The sequence below is a fragment of the Xenopus tropicalis genome, chromosome 5 (genome assembly GCF_000004195.4).
Source record: "Xenopus tropicalis strain Nigerian chromosome 5, UCB_Xtro_10.0, whole genome shotgun sequence".
Taxonomy (NCBI): Eukaryota; Metazoa; Chordata; class Amphibia; order Anura; family Pipidae; genus Xenopus; species Xenopus tropicalis.
In genome coordinates this window covers 48719728-48738956 of record NC_030681.2, presented here as the reverse complement: position 1 = coordinate 48738956, position 19229 = coordinate 48719728, and the positions used below count along the sequence as shown (strand labels likewise).

The window sequence follows — 19229 nt, the reverse complement described above, 5'->3', positions numbered from 1 at the left end:
ATAAAGGGATTTATGTAAAAAGATTGTAAGGTAGATGCGGAACAGCACAAAATCAGGGAATGAATGATGTATCTATTACTTTAATAAAGGTACAAGTTATACACAACAGTCAATGTTGCACTAAAGGCTAATACCCTGTTGGTGCAATGCATAGTACAAATTGAATTAATATTTTACATGGTAAAACAACTTGAAAAGGCTTGAGTTCCTCGTACAGGTATGGGACTTATCCAGAATGCTTTGGACCTAGGGTTTCCATATAAGGTATCTTTTTGTAATTAGGATAACAATAATTTAATTCCTAACCATAATGGGATTGTTTTGCACCAAATTGTAATTCCTGCCTAGTGTGTATATATATATATATATATATTGCTTTTGTATAATGAATCCTCCCATTTCTACACTGTGCTAACATTAAGCTGAACAGAACCAGTGTAAGACACAGAATCCAAAAACACTAGAAGCACCTTATTATATCTACCTTCCACATGATTAGTTGTAAGTTGCACATATTATTCTGATACCCACCTTCAGCTTTTTGATCCTCTGTTCTATGGCCTGGATGTCAGTGCTAACATCTAACTGATTAAGCTGTTCCACTTCCTCCTCAGTATCTCCCAGCCAATCCCAAACATTATTGAAGTCAGAGATAAACTGTTGCCACTGCTGAAGCTTCTGTTTCATCCTGAGCTCTTTGTTAAGAGCTTGGGCGTGAATTAACTCCCAACGTTCTATAACTCCTGAAAGAGCAGAAGACAAATCTAAGTATTAATGAAGCTTATATTATGTAAATGAAAACTCCCCACAATGCTTTCTATTAAACAATTTTAGAATATGAATAGTGATTGGATGCTTTGCTATTTTTTTACTGGCAAACTCCTTTGACCAATGCAAGCATAACATAGTGTTGGGTTTGTTGCATAGCATATATGTTTTGGCACATGTTTTTTTATTCCATTTGTGTGTTGATGCTATTTCTTCAGGCACAAGCCATTAATAACAGCATTAGTGTGTGATCCCCCTACATGCCAGTCAGTGGTGTGTAATGTGTTGCTACCCTCTAAAGGTACATTTGTAACCATTATGTCCTGTATTTTGCTGGCAAGCCATTTATCTTAGCAGGCTGAATGGGTACTCTGACATTACACACACATATAAAGAGGGAGGCAGTGTGCAAAGTGCAAAAAACAGCTACAAACAGCACACACAATCTTTTTCTGGTTCTCAATTGCTGCCCCAATGAATACAACTGTCTGCATTCTGCGGCACTGTATTCATAAGGGGGAGGCACACAGGAGCTCCCATATCACCCCCAACTAAATTAGGGAGCATTAGAGGACACAGGCCACCACCAGGCATGCCCCTTAGTGCTCTTGCACTTCTACCATAGATAAAAGTAAATGACCCCAACTATGTTGATTGCATAAAATGGTGCTATATCTTGTGTCCATTTTAGTATTTTGCACCTCCTTTTGCATTTATTCAAAAGCCTTCTGATCCTCAAGCCTTTATTAATATTAACCAACCTGATGATTGTGACTCTGTACTGTTCAAGTTAATGAATCCAGAAATCTTCTCCTCCTCTTCTTTTAGTTTCCCGCTTACCTTCCTCACAGTGTCTATACTTTCCCGACATTCTCCAAGAAGTTTCATCTAGTAAACATAAGGAATATCATTGGTCCTATATTAAAATCTTGTTAAAATTCTAACACTTCTTTGTGTGTATGTATATATATATTATATATTTTCCCGCCAAACACTGAACATCGAGTAACTTTGACAAAGGCTGGTGTTGCAGCCGAAACGTTAGGTGTCTGATCACATCATTAAAATATTGAAAATGAACTCTAAGTGCTGTGTGAGCAGTACCTAATCATCGAAACTTATATATATGTATTTGTGATGGTTGTTGGTGTTTGTTTAGAAGCTACAATATCTGGGGTGATTTAATATATTATTATAAGTAAATCAATAAAAGGTTTAGCAAGTACGTAAATATAATGTATACATAACACCACTTTTTTTTGCAAATGGCAATACTTATTTTAGGTTTCTATAATCAGAAATATATTTTACAAACAAACTGGCCACAGTCTATCTATAATCTTGTATAGATTTACAACCAATAGCAATACATCAGTACATCAGTTCATCAGTTCTCTGCCATCTGTGATACAGTCTGTAACAACCATAGGCCACATGGTAGACTAATATTAGAATACCTAAAGCTATCACATTAATACATAATTTTAAAACAGCAGCTGTGTTTTGTTTGTGCCACCTTTTTGCAGCAACATAGTCATTTTAATGTTAGTTTCCTAATAAACCTGACTGATAGTGCATGCCTTTTAACATACTTTGTTCTAGTGTCACAGGTTATTAACTAGCCAAACCTGGAATATTATTTCCTATATATAATGAGCTAGTAACAACAAGCCACTACTCAATAGGTACACCCATAACTCAATTCACCTGCAGAGTTGGACTTGGTTGTGTCGGTCTGTGTGGCTGCCCAGATCACCAAATGGATGGGAACACCAGACAGACAATATTCCTGTTTCTTTTCTTGTTCTTACACAAAGTGAATTCCTTTTTTTTTCCCCCTTTTGCACAAGATTTTTTTTTTGCACAATTATGATTTTTTTAAAAATAAAAAGCTCACCATTTGGTGTGAAAAAAATTCAGCGCAAAGAAAAAAACTTGAACATATTTAGCAGACACCAAGGGGCACATTTACTAACCCACGAATCCGAATTGGAAAACGAACATTTTGCAACTTTTTCGTATTTTTTGCGATTTTTTCGGTGTCTTTACGACTTTTCGGAAATTGTCGCGACTTTTTCATTACCAATACGATTTGCGCGAAAAAAACGCGAGTTTTTCGTAGTCATTACGATGCGCTCGTATCTTGTAGCGACTTTTTCGTATTCAGCGCTCGATAGCAGCGGGCGAAACTTTCAGACTTAGCATGATTTTGGAAGCCTCCCATAGGACTCAATGACACCCTGCAGCTCCAACCTGGCCCAAGAAAAGTCTCCCATAGGGCTCAATGGCACTCTGCAGCTCCAACCTTGCCCAAGGAAAGTCTCCCATAGGGCTCAATGGCACTCTGCAGCTCCAACCTGGCCCAAGAAAAGTCACCCATAGGGCTCAATGGCACTCTGCAGCTCCAACCCGGCCCAAGGAGAGTCTCCCATAGGGCTCAATGGCACTCTGCAGCTCCAACCTGGCCCAAGGAAAGTCTCCCATAGGGCTCAATGGCACTCTGCAGCTCCAACCCGGCCCAAGGAAAGTCTCCCATAGGGCTCAATGGCACTCTGCAGCTCCAACCCGGCCCAAGGAAAGCCTCCCATAGGGCTCAATGGCACTCTGCAGCTCCAACCTGGCCCAAGGAAAGTCTCCCATAGGGCTCAATGGCACTCTGCAGCTCCAACCTGGCCCAAGAAAAGTCACCATACTGAAGCTTGAATGAATCCGAATCTTTCGTACTCGGCGCAAAGGCTACGAAAAAGTTGCGACTTTTTCGCGCAAGTAGTAACGCTATGAAAAAATCGCCAGATTTTGCACAACATTCTGAATGGCAACGAAAAAGTCGCGACAATTTTCCGAAAAATCGCCAAATACCGATCATTACGAAAAAAACGCAATCGGACGCATTCGGCCCATTCGTGAGTAAGTAAATGTGCCCCTAAGTGTAAGTGAGTTTAAGAACTCACTTATGTTTTTTTGCACTTGATTATCACAAACTGGAAGAATAAGCTGCAGAATAAACTGCATATTTTTAATATCAGCCTGTCAGTATAATCTGAGAAATAAAATCTATTTTTGTAACGCTGAATACAAGTGTTCTCAATATAGATGGGAGCCAACGCTCTTAATGAATACTGGGTACCAATTACCCTAGGTGCAGCCCAGTTAATCCTTCATTGCCTCTAAAAACAGTCAATGAAAGATTACATTTGCTACATGAATATTGTATTTGATAGCAGTTACTAAATAACATAGCAAGAGATTTACAAGTTTCAACTCACTGCAAAAGAGTGGAATAAAACAACCTGACATTTCTGGTTGGAGCAATACTTACATAACCCATATAGCTTGAGTCTAGCTCAGGGCCAGTGGGAGTTCTGCTTCGAATAACATTCTCTGTTTGTTGCAAATGGAAGCGGCTGGTGTCCAGCGCTTTGTCTAGCTGGCGAATCTGTGTTTCTAAACCAAACTCCCCTGAAACAAAATCATTCACAGGCAATATTATTTACATTTTCACTAAATTATAGTATTAAAAAAGCACTAATTGAAGTGGTGTTGCTTGCTACTACTGTATTGACAAATAATTAGTCTATCATGTCTAATCCAAACCTGTTGGATAGCTTACAGCATATTTGTAACTTAATCAAGCACAACTAAAAAATAGCCTGTTATATTTGATTAATAACTAAACACTTTAGTTTTGTTAGTTGTCTCTGTTGCACCTACTAGTAACATTCTAGTAAAATATAGGTTAATGGCATGCAGGTTATTGGCATGCATACAAAGTAGCTTGTGGTGTTGGTGGCCATACAACATTAGATAAATTGAGATGTAGTGTTGTCATGGTGATATTGTAGGTTATATATATTGTAGGTTACAGGAACAATATCCTGCCTAGTAGCCTACCAGAAGATTTTTTCAGAATATTTTCAGTAAGTTTTACATAGTCTTCTGGACTTTCAGTGATCTCTATATCTGTAAAAATTAATGAAACTTCTCAGAATTTACAGCTGTAAAGTGCACAGCTGTATTGGAGGGCCCAACATGGCAAGAGCAGGAGATATTTTAGACCCATGGTACATGGAGCAATTTCAGCAAAAAAACATCCATAACTTTGCTCCATTATTGCCCAGGAATTGCATGGAAAGTGGCAGCTTGTATATACAAATGTGTTTCCAGGCAAGAACAGAGTGAGGATTGTCGCGGCTACCTTGAGCAGCATTTCTGGAAGTTATTAACTAAACATCTGAATCCTCTGTGTGGCATGGGCCATTGTGAGAATAAAAGTTAGCACTCTGCTTATGAAAAAAACACTTCCATTATGCAACAGGGCTTTAAGGTTTTCAGATGCATTTTACAGAGGATATTATAGTCTGAAAAGTTTCTCCTCAGGACCCAGAAATGGAGGGAACTTATTGGTAGATTCTGGACATTTATTTTTAAGCAAAGTTATATTACCAGGGTTTTGTTGCCCTACAAAAAGATTTTCCTACCCACTACTACAAGGTACTTTATAAGCATTTAAATGACTTGTATTCTGCATTAGTTACTGATAAATATATTGCTATTAAGTTTTAGAAAAGACATTTGGCATTGTTTTTTTTACTAAATACTGACATTCATAGTTACTTAATTGTAGTATTGCAGTAGAGGCCACTAGACTGTATATTGTATATACCAATAAATGGTATAGTGCATCACCAAGTTTCATGTAGTCTTTTATGCATTTTACACTATGCACCTTGCTGACTCCTTTGTAAGTGACTCGCTTCATGCTACTTATATAATAAGTTTCTAATTTTCCCTTGCATTGTATCTCACAGGAGGCTTCTTTCAGGCAATTAACCTACTAGGAATGGATTGTGTCCAAACTGCAAGACGGATAAAGCACTAGAGAGTTTCAGACATGAACGTATGCAGCTACATGAAACAATTATGGATAAAAATGTTGTATGGCTTCTAAATAGTTTTAACTATTTCAATAATTTTAAATAGTTTTTAATATTCACCAATACAATATTGTAGAGAATAAAGCTAGTGATAATTAATGATCTCGTAGTACTGCAGTAGAGGCCACTAGAATGTATCCACCATGTAAAAACATATTTGCCAAAAAAGACTTGACACAGTAGCAAATAAATCACTAATGTAGAACCCAATATTCCAAACAGCTTATAGCAGAAAGGCATTACCAGTGATTCCAGTTGCTCCTTGAGGGAAGTATTTTTTATCTTGTTGTTCCTCTTCATCTGAGCAAAGTGCCTGAGAAACAGCACTCTCGAGGTCACGACTTAGATCATAGTCATGATCCCATTCCAGTGGGATTGAGTCCACGCTTGCAGGAGTGTCACGCCCTGATCTTTCACTTCTCATGGGCACGATCAGTGACAATGAATGGTTAGAGGAGGGTAGTGGTGAAAGTGTGCCACCTGCGGTCTTTGTGTGCCATGGGATATCAGTGAGATCAGCTATTTCATCAACATCCACCTCTCGATCAGAAAAGTCATGCTCGTCATCAGTAAGCTAGAAACAGTGGATATAATTAATGGTCTTTTCTCATGGGAAAAGTTTATATTTAAAACATATAGCAGCTAATATTTAGCTATGCCAACCAAAGACATAAAGGTTGGGTGCTGAACAAATGAAGACATTGATTTTTTAAAAAGAGAAATATATTAAATCTAAATCACTGTAACATAAAACAATACACTAGCAAGTAAATATGATTAAAAAAAGATATTATTTGACATTTTATGTTATACAATGAAGATAATGAAAACAAATATGAAATGATTGATGATGATTGATGATGATTAAAGACTAAGATGACAATCCCAGTATTTATAGCTATAGCAAATGGGCTCTTTTTTTATTCTGGAGACTAATAACTTCATGCACAAGACACAATGGATCCAGTATAATGACAATAAAATCAGTAGGGAGGAATGTAGGATTTTTTGTCACCCGCATACAGGACTATTAATCACCAAAGTAACCAAACCCCAAACCTGTGCTGTGTAAAACTACCCATATGGTATTTAGACAATAGGTATACAGAATTACTTATAGTAGAAGTTTTTTGATATCTTGGACATATGCCTTAATGGAAATGGAATTAAAGCAATTGTTTCTGCTTTTCCAAGGACAAGAAAAAGATTATAAAAAAGCACATACCGGAAGACGGATGAGCTTCTTGTGATAACGCTCAACACGACCGAAGACCTCCAAACAATATCTCCGGAGCTCATCCAGTTCTTCTTCAATGACTGCTGCATCAAGTGGTTCACTCTTCTCAATCAGTTGTTCACCATGGGCTATGATTTGATCAATTTTGCTATTGTTTAAGGAGATCTCCTGCTGAAATGCCTGACAAAAGCAAAATAAGTAATTGCAGTCTTTAAGTAAATATAGATAAGAGGCCTTTTTTAAAACATTTATTTTAGAAAAATGTGATCCTAAAATAAATCCACTGTGTGTAATAACGTGAACCACACTTAATTACATCCCCACATGTTGCTAAACTCCCTTATAAGCTGGAAGACATTTGTGCACATAGACGAAGAACACAGAAGTCAAATGTCTAATAACACAAAAGTTTGCCTTGTTTACCACATTTTCCATTCATATGCAGAGTGTGGAAATGTGCAACTAAACTGGTAAGAGGCACGAAGGATTTAAGCTAATAGGGAAGGATGTCAATGTTGGAGTTGTTTTTGCTGGATATATCTGCACTGGGGTTCATTTGGAGAGGTTGAACTTGATGGAACATTTTTTTTGCACCATATTGCCTACCTTCAGCTGTTTTATTTTTGCTTGCACATCACATTCAGAAAAATGTTCAATGTTTGTTAACTGAAGGTCCATTTCAGTAAGCCATACCAGGATACTATCTCTAGCAGTCTCAAATTCTTCACGCTGGCCAATAAAATGCTGAAAAAAGCCAAACCAGTAAATATTTTGTTTAGTCCCTAATTAGTTTTGAAAAAGAGACATTTCAGTTCTGCACCTCGTTTTGTCCTTTAAAGAAGATAAATACATTATGGTACATACAGATTAAAAACAAGATCTCTAGATCTAAAAGTGTTTGTTCTTTTTAGGAAAATTAAATTTTCTGTGTTTTTCTTTTGCAAGCAGTTACATTGACTGACAATTAGCAGTTGGCCGATACACACCTTGAGCCTTCGCAGAATAGCTGTGACTCTTCTTTGTAAGTTATCCCAGCGCTGATTCCCTTCATGAACCATCTGCTTCAGCTTACAGGCAGAGTCGGTGCGATTCTCCCGTGCAAGTCGCCGGTACTGTTTATTTATAAGCTCCAGCTGAGTCAAGCTCTCATGGACTTGTCTTTGAAAGGCCTGCCAGAATAAAGTTACTTAGTTGTCTTTATGCACAAAAATTGGTATATAATTATATGCTGTTATCTGATAATAATAGAATAAAATTTGACCTAAATGTGTTTTGAGTTCAACACTCCTTTTCTTTTTTAAATCAGTGCAAAACTGTTTATAGTTATTTGCCCTTTTACCCATTGTGTCTTTGGGGTTGAAAAAGTAAATATTATCTCAGCAGAGCCAATAGGTGGAGACCAAGAGTGAACATCAATTAAGGTTGCTTTGTTTACCTACATTCTGTTAATATTTGGACAGTTTTAGAGAACATTAGAGTATTAATAGATTGTTAAGATCTGTGGCTTTTTGTTTACATTCTTATAGCTCTTGACAGATTCCATTGATATTTATATAACTTACCTCGTTTCAGACAGTGATAACAAGACAATGTCAATTAAAGGCCATATTCACATATGAGCGCAAGAGAAAGGAATAAGTTCTGTTTAACAGAATTTGCACATGCACACACAACAAACACCCTGAATCAAAAATCTTGTGTATATCTACTGTACTTGACTTTAATTGCAACATATTAGAGCTTGGGCACTGTAATTGTTAAATAACTGAATGGCCATAGACTTATTCATTACAGTTTAGCATTAATTTATTGAGACCCCCAGAATGGCATGCTCTTTGGCTCTACGATTGTGATTTGTTTGAATATTACAAAATGAAAAGGTTTCTTGAACATATAGAAAGTTATGACAGCAACTGTTTGTACTTGGTAGTACAATTAATACTGTTGCTTTGTGAGAAGGCAGCTGAGGATACTCCAGGCAGCTGTGATGCCGCCATGGAAATGCCTCGCAATATAGAGTTACGAGTGTCAGAGTGTTTGGAATGCACACACACAAACGTGCACATGTTATCATAGTTATCATTGCTGCCCAAGATCAGTGCTCAAAAGCATCTGCTTCTGCTGATACTCAAAACAAATAGGTGTTTCAGAGGAGAAAATATCCTTAGACTATTTGGATACACATTATAACACAGATATGATATAATATTATGACCCATGGCATATGGTGCACTATGTTTTTTCACCTCAATTGTTGAAAAGTCCCAAAACAGCCCTCTATTTGTGCTCATTGACAAGAGGAGACTCTGTCACTGTACACATGGAATGGATTTTGCCCAAAATTCACCCCAACTCTCAATGCATGAATGTAGGGGGTGGTATAAGCCAATACTGTATTTGCCTTTCAATACTGCCATTTTTCTACCCTGGAGAAAACATATAGTGAGCAGATTACCAACCATCATGCTTACTGAAGCAAGGGTTCTGCTAAATACACTGAGAAACTGTAGCACTAATGAAATAATGGTATAGTAATTTAAAAATGTAGAATTTAAAGACTGAATGAACTAAATCTAAAACTACATTAGTCTACTTACTAATTTCTTAATATTCCTTTAAATATTTTTTGACCAGAGAAAATCAGCAGCAATTTTCAACTTATTTTGAATTATTTAAAACAGCACACACTAGATCTACAAAAGAGAGATTTAACAAATTTGGTCAAGAAGACTAGTACAAGTTCACGAATCTCATGAGTGAATAATTTGTCAAGGTTCACATGAGCCATTTAGTGCTAACAACTGGTTGTCATGTCAAATAACTCACATTAACTCACTTAAATCAGAGTTATAAGATCATGCTATATTAAACATAATAGCTTTATGCCATTGGTCAGAGATGAGAAACTTCCATAATGCAAATAATATTATACAAAGAATCTGTAACTCCTTTTTTTCCCAACATGCCCAGTAAGCAGATCCTCCAACAGAAGGGGTTCATTGTAGGTGTGTCCTGACTTATATTATGTGTATAGATCCTTACAAATCAAAGCATCTAGTTTCCTTGCAATAATGGATACTGCCAAGTATTGTTATTCTAATTGAATGTAAGATTTAACAGAATATTACCTGTATGTTTGCATGTATTTTTGAAGATAACTGACCACTTAAAACACGCAAAATTGTAGAACTTCATTGATTTGTCATGATTTCAGTTTTCACCTCTTTATTTTGGAGTGAATATACCAAATTGTATACACTTTTCAGAAAACTTTACATGAGCTTAAGAGGTAGGTACAATATTTAACATATACTTCTGAATCACCTCAAATTTTTTTAACTCCTCTTTTGCCACTGTGTAGAGCACACCAGAAGAACTGGGGAAGGCAGCTGTCCTTTCGGAAATTGTAAGCCAGTCTTCAAACCGCGAGAAGTCATCCAGAAACTTCTGCCAGAGTCTCCATGTTTCTTCAATTCTGAAGAGGAATAAGGCAAAACAAGGGTGAGCTTTCTAAGCTGTATAGTTTGTATCCCTGATAATATTTTACCTGGTAAAGAGCTACAGCTTCTGTTACCCTCTGATTTACAAGCAACAGCTGTGGCAAAGAGGAAAAAAAAAGTGGCGGCTAGCCAGGTCATGACATTAATATGTGACAAATGTCCAACTGCTCCTGCTGGATTAAACCAGTTGCTTGCTAGAGAGGCTCACTCAGAACGGAACAAAGAAACATTATAAACAAGCGAGAACTGTAACGAACTTAAAGATTAATGAGCTTCTTTACTGCTACCTCTACACTTGACTCTTTCTTGCACTCTAATATTACTTATCTAAAATACTATATAACCGGTTTGTCTATATATAGTTATTATTAATTCAATTAAATCAAATTTTGAAACTGAAAGAATAGCTAATCCCAGAATTATTTCACATGTTCCCAAAACAGAATAATAATAAAAAAGGATAGGTGCTGGTAGGTACTGCTGCAAGTAGCATTGTGCCCTCCCACTACTGTGATTGAAACATTAACTGCTTTTGTATGTAAATAAAATTAGGAAATAATACTTTAAAAACTGTAAACAAGAGCCATGATAAAGAGTGCACAATAGACAATACTTGTAGAAGCAGTCCACATGAGGCTACCAAATAGCCAATCACAATCCTTATTTGGTATCCTGAAAGAACTTTTTTCATGTTGTGTTGCTCACCAGCATTGTGGCTCATGAGTAAAAAAAGGTTGGGGATCCCTGCCTTATTACCAGTACAGGAACTTACTTTAATCTCCTTTCCATAGACATTGCACAAATATTCCGCCACCGGCGGTCTAAGCTTCGTGTAGCCTGCTGGATAGAGTCACACTCTGTGTCTGTGGCACACGCATCACAGTCATGAAGGAGAACTTCACACAGGTTAAGGACAGATGCCACACCAGTGCTATGCTTTTCTATATCTCTCTGCAGTTCCTGCAAAGGAAGAATAGAAGGTAACTTCCCTACACAAGTCTTGACAACAAAGTGCAGCAAACTGCAGCAGACTGCTTTGCATTACAGTAAACCGGAGTGGGTTATCACTTGGGAAAGGGTAATAGTTATGGCACCTGCCATACCCACAGCTATTTTAGTTAACCTTAATAGAAAGCAGTCTGAATTAGTACATTTGATTTCCTCAAGGATATTAAGAAAAAAAGATAATAAAAGACAAACAAATATGATTCACTGTCCATTTGTGCAATGGATGATTCCATTTATATCTGCTGTAAATAACAAAATAATCAAACCACATAACAACCATATTGGAATGCTAGATTAGGAGTCCTGCGCAAAACCTTTTAAAACCGTGTTGTAAACTGCAATACCATCATGGCAAAGGTAATATCTGTAAAAAAGGTGAATATTTTATTTATTTATATTCATATGGAAAATACCACACACTTCATAAAACATGTACTAAAATGTTATATCACACACACAACAAACTCTTTGTCAGACATTCATTTCCATGCACTGTAGCGACATGTAAAGTTTTACGGCATATACAGATAACAGTCTTGCAGGCCACTATACCTTTAAATTTTTTTTTTTTTTTGCTTTTGCCCAATAAATATATTAGAGGCAAATGTATATTAACTTTATTTCTATAAATTACTTACATGCAGCATTTACTAGCATATCCCAGAGCACTACTTTACTTTTATTATCCCCTTATTTGAAGCTATAGCAGGCCACATGACATGGTGTGATATAACTGTAAGTGTGTGGCTAGTCAACGTGTTTGATAATTGCATCTTGCACAATTGCAAGATGAAATTAACCTATAAGCATGTAAAGAGAAATTGCCAAAAACGAAGGGACTCTAATATGTAATATAATTCAGAGCTTTCTGAATTTTGTTTTTTCCCAATCCAGTGACAGCTGCTGAACAGCAATCCCTAACTTTTTACTAATATTTTCTGTAGTTTTCAATCTGTGCTTGCCAGTGCACAAAGGACATCTGATCTTCTCTATTTTTCCCTTCCATTGTTTTGCTCTGCTGCTTTGCTTAGTAACTTTTAGTAAGCATATACTGAGGAATATATTTGTAGAATATAATGAAGTCAATATTTCACAAATATCCTCCATAGGTGGAACGTTGGAGCTGCTACTATAACCTACACTGTTCGATTGATATTAGGCCACTGGATGTGAGGTGAAAAAAAGGAAATTCAATTTGAACATGGGATACAGCAAATGCTTTTTATTACAGTATCCATAGGGACATTTTCTGAAATCTTTCAACCAGATATGATCCATGTTCTTATAGATCATGGGCTCCAAGCCCATGCCCCTTCTGTATGCTCAACAGTAAAGTAACCAAACAACAAAAATAAAGAGAAGGGTGGAGGAGACATTTGGAACATTACTGTGAAAATTTTAATTTCTGAGGGAACTTTAGACATGTATGCTGCAAAATAAATTAGAAACATACTGTAATGTCTGATCCAGATATGAGGAACCTGTAGCTCTCATCATCCTCATTGTGGATTGTAAAAAAAGTATCCTCTGTACATCCCTACCTAAAATATAAATATTTGGGTACTGGTGACCTTGTTTGTAGCACACCCCAGAAATTATTACAATTATTACATGGTGTACTATTCTGGTGTTTACATTTTCTGGTGCTAACCATTTAATTATCTCTGAAGAGAGCTACCTCTGTTTTTCCAGTATATGCTCAGGCTCTACCATGTGTGGGATGATGGGAGCTGTTGTTTAGCAACAGCTGGAATGCTAGAGGCTCCTCATACCATGTCTATACCATGCAGGTTTTCCAATTCTATAATACATATGGGGGAATGTATGAATCATTATTCATGCTAACAGCACTCAAAAGCATATTTGAGCAACTGTATCTTGTATTATATGCTTTTAGATTTGCTTTCAAAATAAGAATATGCGTTCTTATGGAGAGTTTAGATTGTGATTCTCAAGATTTGTTTCTTTTATTCAGAAAATTCAAATCTGTAGTAAAAATAAGGTTTTTTTTGGTACATGTACTGGGTTGGTCATATTAATATAGACATTTCATTATATTTGTGCTTACTGTATAGTAGGAGACAAGAATGGACAAGAACAAATTTTAAACCTCATATCATCTTTGTAATTAGACAAATACCTGTACGTACATTCCCCCACTAGTATCTTTCACTCATTTTGAAAGCCAGTACTTTGGTGCCATACCTGTTTCAAGAGTGGCCTTTGTGTTGTTTCTGACAGATCCAACGCAGGTGCATTAGCAGCCAAGTGCGTTCCTGCACTCGGGCTTCCCATGAAGTGGAGCCAATGCTACTTATCGTTTCACGCTTTTACTCCTGTTACAGGCAGGAGCCTTGTACCTTACATATTTGGGGTTTACCTGCTGCTCATTAAGTTTCCTTTGTATCTCTTCAGAATCACTGGTTTCATAGACGATGGGTTTGGACAACTCAGATTCAATATGCCCCAGCCATGATCTTAGGCTGCTCATATTCTTATCCAGCTGTTGCACTGCAACCAAGGTCTCCTTCAGTTTCTTCACTCTGCAAAGAAGAATTATATGTATGAAGTACCAATCATATTTCCATGTTATCATCTGAAGTGTGTAAGTACAAATACGGCATTTAAATGAATATTGTTGGGATATATTGCTAGGTAAATAAAACAGTGGTCTACAATATCTATGCACTTATTGATCCTGTGCTGACTTTGGATTACCCAGGATGATGATTGATGAGAGGGACTTTCCTGCATTCCTCCAGGCATTGCAGAGGTCACATAACCAAGGCACATGCTCAGAGGGAAATGCAGAGATAGAAGCAGTGTGCATAGAAAAAATGGCATTTAAAAGGTACATAAAGATAAAAAGACATATAAGGAAAAGACACTGATCCAGATACCAACTTTAGAGGAAGAGGGCGATGCCCTAGGGGAATTTACTAGACACTGCATAAAAGACAGAGAGATGGGTTAAAGATAGATGTTAAAGTATAATAGAATGGTATACATTTTTATTCTGAGAGTTAGTGCAGTGATTTTAGCCTACATGCTAGATGAATATCTAAGCCAAACACTTCTGGCACGTCTGAGTAAATTTAGAGCGTCAGACACCACTCACTCAACATTGAGCTTGTTGCCCAGTGCTCCCATTACAAAACACATAATATACACAATGGGAGAAAGAGTTCAAGCACATAATCAGCATGGGTGTGAAACAATGCTTAATATATCCAGGCATGATACAAAGAGGAGCCTATATATCCTGCAATCAGTCAGTAACAACTGCACGTGCCTTTTCTTTCTACTATAAAGCAAGAAGAAACTTATTCCTGCAAGTACGTTATGTAAGCCAGCAAAATGCACTCAATTCTCATATTTCATGTAGAAAAAGGATAACATATAACATCCAGGAACATTAGCAGTCAGCATAATAATCATGATTTCAATCAATCAAACATGTAAATGTATATGAGCCAAGCCTTAGTTTCCTACTTCACATGCCCAACAACAACATAGCAAAATAAATAAACAAAGCACATACACTCTGTGACAAAAGCACATCCTCTTTAGGCAAACTTTTAAAATGGCAGAATAAATTATTTTTCAAGCAATGCCTTTTAAACAAAGCATCTCTCAGACTATATAAAGCTTGTGTTATTATACAAGAAAGCAATTACTCTTACTAATATGCACAAAGTCAATGTAGTGGCCTTGCTTGTGGTACCTTTCACCCTAAGCAACACCACAGTCACAATGATTCTGTAGCCCCTACAAATGAATTGTATGCCAATGCAATGGCAGCTACCGATAACTATAACTATAGGTTTGTGAGTTAACAAAACAAGTAAAACCTGGCATCATGCACCCAAGTCCTTAATAGCAGGCAAAGCTTGGGTGTGCAACCGGAAGCACTTGGCATGCATAATACACAAAACAGAACATTTTCCTGCCTTGAAACATCACAGTCGCAGTCAGGGAGTTCAGAATCCTCAATGTCATCCTCTGCCATTCTATGTGCACCCAGATCAGCTATTGCTGCTGCCAGCACCATGAAAGTACTCATTAGTAAAAACAAGACCATGAGCAATGAATGCTCATCTGCAGAAGAAAGTTTTTCCTTCGACGCTGCAGTGAACTCTGAAATGTCTTCTGCACACAAGCACTTGAAAATGTAAGCTAGGGCTGTGCAACGTGAGACCAAGTGCTTGAACAAATGGTCATGCTTCTAAAAAAAGCCTGCCACTCAGGGGCATATGTAGGCTCCATGGAATGCTGCCTGCTAACGTGTGCCCCACACTGACTGATACAGCTGAACAGAAACACTACATGTGACATAGTGACTATAGCACTGACTTATGTTTTGATTCTTATCCTGCAACACCTTATCCATAAGGAAAATGCCCAAAATTAAAGGAGTGGTTCACCTTTAAGTTAACTATTAGTATGCTATAAAATTGCAGGTTCAATGCAACTTCTCAATTGGTTTTCATTATTTATTTGTTTGTAGTTTCTGAATTAATTTGCCGCCTTATTTGCAGCTTTCAAATGGAAATCACTGACCCCGGCAGCTAAAGAACAATTGTTCTGTGAGGCTGCAATTTTTTTTGTTACTGTTTATAAACTACTTTTCTATTTAGGTCCTCTTATATACATATAAGTCTCTCAACAACAACAACAACAACAACAAACATTTGTAAAGCGCTTTTCTCTCGTGGGACCCAAAGCGCTCAGTTAAACCACTACTAAGTTGGACCCTAGCAACCAGGTAGCTGCTAAAACTGAAGAGCTGCTGAACCAAAAGTGAAAAACAAAAAACTAAAAATAATGAAAACATTAAGACCAATTAAGACTCAAAGGTAAATAACCCCTTTAAATTAACAATCTTCTGATCTTTTAATCTGAAACCTATAAAGCGGCAATGGTGCTGATGGTGTGTGTTAGTTGGGAGTAGCTGGGATGTGTAGTTGGAGCTGTTTTATTGAGGCAATACTTCATGGTAGTAAAAATGGAAAAAAAAGAAGAAAAGAGTCCATATTCATATGTGATTGCTTCATTTTAAGAGATGATTCAGTGCTGCTGATAAACACTGCAAAAGTATGTCCACATAGTTTTTTGTATATTTTTGTATAGTTTCCTCTAGGTGGAAGGAAATGACAAAGTGCCAAGCAGTTTTGCTTGATTTATCATGCGTGAGTTTGTGTCTCAGCAGCACAACAGTTTCAGCTACAATATGGTTCTACTTTTGATTGCTTAAAGGAGAACTAAACCCTAAAAATAATTATGGCTAGAGATGCCATATTTTATATACTAAACCTATTGCATCAGTATAGATTCAGCATATCTATAACAGAAATCTAGACCTTTATAAAATGTATTATTCACTAATCAGCTTTATTTTGTGGCATTTATATTCTGTATATAAAGTATATTGTGAGACGGTCCCTAAGCTCAGTAAGTGACAGCAGCACAGAGCATGTGCAGTGAATCAGCAGAAGATGGGGAGCTACTGGGGCATCGTTGGGGGCACAGATCTTCCTGCTAAAGGGCTACGGTTGCCTTGGGCTGGTACAAAAGCCCAAAACATAATGTACAACAATTCTGCCCTAATTCTTTAGTTAGGCTTTAGTTCTCCTTTAAGCAGTAACATTACAATGTAGGAGCCCAGCTGTTCTTACTGAATTTCAGTTACCAATTTCCCAGTATCCTCCCTCACTCAGCCATTAGTTCCCAAAATATCATCTTTACTTCTTAGGATATGTTCCATTTAAAATTATGAATCTTATATTTGCAGGAAGTATTTCTCCCCTGTTTTCATGTTATTACAAAAATTGGTGCAAAAGATATGGAATTAATGCACACATCCAAAATCTACACAAAAAATGCCCTTGCCAGAACTGAACCCAAGAACCCCAGAGTTATAATGCAGCACGGCTACCTACCCATACATTACTATAAAACATGGATATGACCAAAAGAAAGTGCACCACTGAGCTTGAAGAAACATTAACAACAATAAATGAGTGTAAATGCGCAAAAGAAGTGATGGGTTATACAGGTATAGGACCTGTTATCCAAAATGCTCTGGGCCTGGAGATTTCTGGATAAGGGGTCTTTCCACAATTTGGATCTCTATACCTTAAGTCCCCTTAAAAAATATTTAAACATTAATTAAACCCAACAGTAATGTTTTGTCTCCAATAAGGATTAATTATTTTAATCCTTAGTTGGGATCAAGTACACTATACTGTGTTATTAATTCAAAGAAAGGAAATAAATCATTTTTAAAAATTTTAATTTTTTGATTAAAATGTTTATGGCCTTCCCATAGTTCTGAACTTTCTGGATATCGAGTTCCCAGGTAATGGGTCCCATACCTGTACCTGTTTTTTGGAATTTGTACCCTGTCCTGCAATTTGTAAACAATTTCTGTTTAGATTAAGTTTTAGATTAACACCCTGTGATGCTACTCTGGCATTTTCTGCACCATGCCCATATTTGCCTTTTCTTTTTCTTCCATGTATCCACTGAGAAATTTCTTCTAATCATTGCCTACTGGTTCTGTTGTGGGCAAGGCACATACTCTTGAGGAGGTGACACAATGACACTACATTGTGGGTAAAAACTGGGTTTCCTTTTCAGTCATTTCTCCACTTATACAAGATGTCTAGAATGTAGGCATATATTTGCTTACCTCGCTCCAATAAGATCTAATAGATGCTGCCATCTGTCATTCACCTTGCTGAGCTTGTACTCAATCTCTGAAGCTTTGCTTTCATGGCTGGCCTTGGCAAGTCGTTCTCCCATTTGCTGTAGCTGCATTTTATTTTCACGAGCTACAGCAATTTCCTCCTGGTAATCCTAATTAGCAGATTAAAAAAAAACCAAAAAAAGTCAGATTATTTTAATAAAACAAAGATGATTTTGGTCAGATTTAATGCAACAGAGGAAACAAACAAAATCAATACAACTATTCCTAATAAATATATTTTTGGCAAATGTGTACCTTTTTAAGTTTCTCAATCATTTCCTCAATGCTAATGTCACCATTCTGGGAGACCTTGCTTTCCATCTGTGTCAGCCACTCACAGAGCTCCTTGTTCTTCTCATTAAATATGGCCCACTCATTAAGCCTCTCGCTGACTTGTTGCCGTCGCAAAGATACCTGGCAATTGAGATATAAGCATATTATGTAAACACTGGCTACATTAAAGGCATTAAATACCACAGTTACTGTAACTGATAATTAAATAACAATTTTTAACCTCCATGGTGTGACCAATGATTAATAAAAATGATTTCTTCTCTTTGGTAGGCAAGGTACAAAAATCACCAAGCACTGCCATCAAGTCCTTAAAAATCCACACTGAAAATAAAATGCCGCAATTTCTCATGGGTTACATTGAGAAATATTTAATGCAGATCCACAGTCCAAGCTTTACTCAGAACACTGAAACACTCCATTTATTTAGTCATCCATGGCTAACCCAAATACACTGATGTATACTGGAGAAATCATACATGGTGGTTTCTATTGAATAATACTCATGAGAAGTTGACATAAATGTGCAGATGTGTGATGATCTACTGGGTTTAATTTCTGCACCCCATTCATGAGTTCCTAGGGCCCCCAGGGGTGTAGGATGCAGCATATTGCACTTTACTTTTATTTTTGATATAAGAAAACAAATATAAATGGTGCATGCCTTTCCAGACAACTAGAGAAATAAAAACACATGTACCCAGCACTAAAATCAGTGTTTCAGTAGAGGTCAAGTACCTTTA

At 36.9% G+C, this 19229-nt stretch overlaps 1 protein-coding gene across 7 annotated transcripts in view; it reads right to left on the bottom strand.

Annotated features, from left to right (window-relative positions):
• syne1 (spectrin repeat containing, nuclear envelope 1) overlaps nt 1–19229 on the bottom strand; it is a 244378-nt gene that overhangs the window by 17254 nt on the left and 207895 nt on the right. For 6 of the 7 annotated variants that reach the window (NM_001127037.2, XM_018093792.2, XM_018093789.2 and 3 more), the window contains 12 exons: nt 18451–18609; nt 18139–18305; nt 13828–13990; nt 11212–11399; nt 10264–10414; nt 7926–8108; nt 7546–7683; nt 6928–7119; nt 5946–6276; nt 4088–4227; nt 1530–1656; nt 532–743 (listed from right to left, as the gene is read on the bottom strand). In NM_001127037.2, the coding sequence (NP_001120509.2) occupies nt 532–743; nt 1530–1656; nt 4088–4227; nt 5946–6276; nt 6928–7119; nt 7546–7683; nt 7926–8108; nt 10264–10414; nt 11212–11399; nt 13828–13990; nt 18139–18305; nt 18451–18609 (2151 nt within the window). Of the gene's footprint in view, nt 1–531; nt 744–1529; nt 1657–4087; nt 4228–5945; nt 6277–6927; nt 7120–7545; nt 7684–7925; nt 8109–10263; nt 10415–11211; nt 11400–13827; nt 13991–15397; nt 15597–18138; nt 18306–18450; nt 18610–19229 lie in introns of those variants that run through there. The other variant, XM_031901525.1, reaches the window with a different exon arrangement.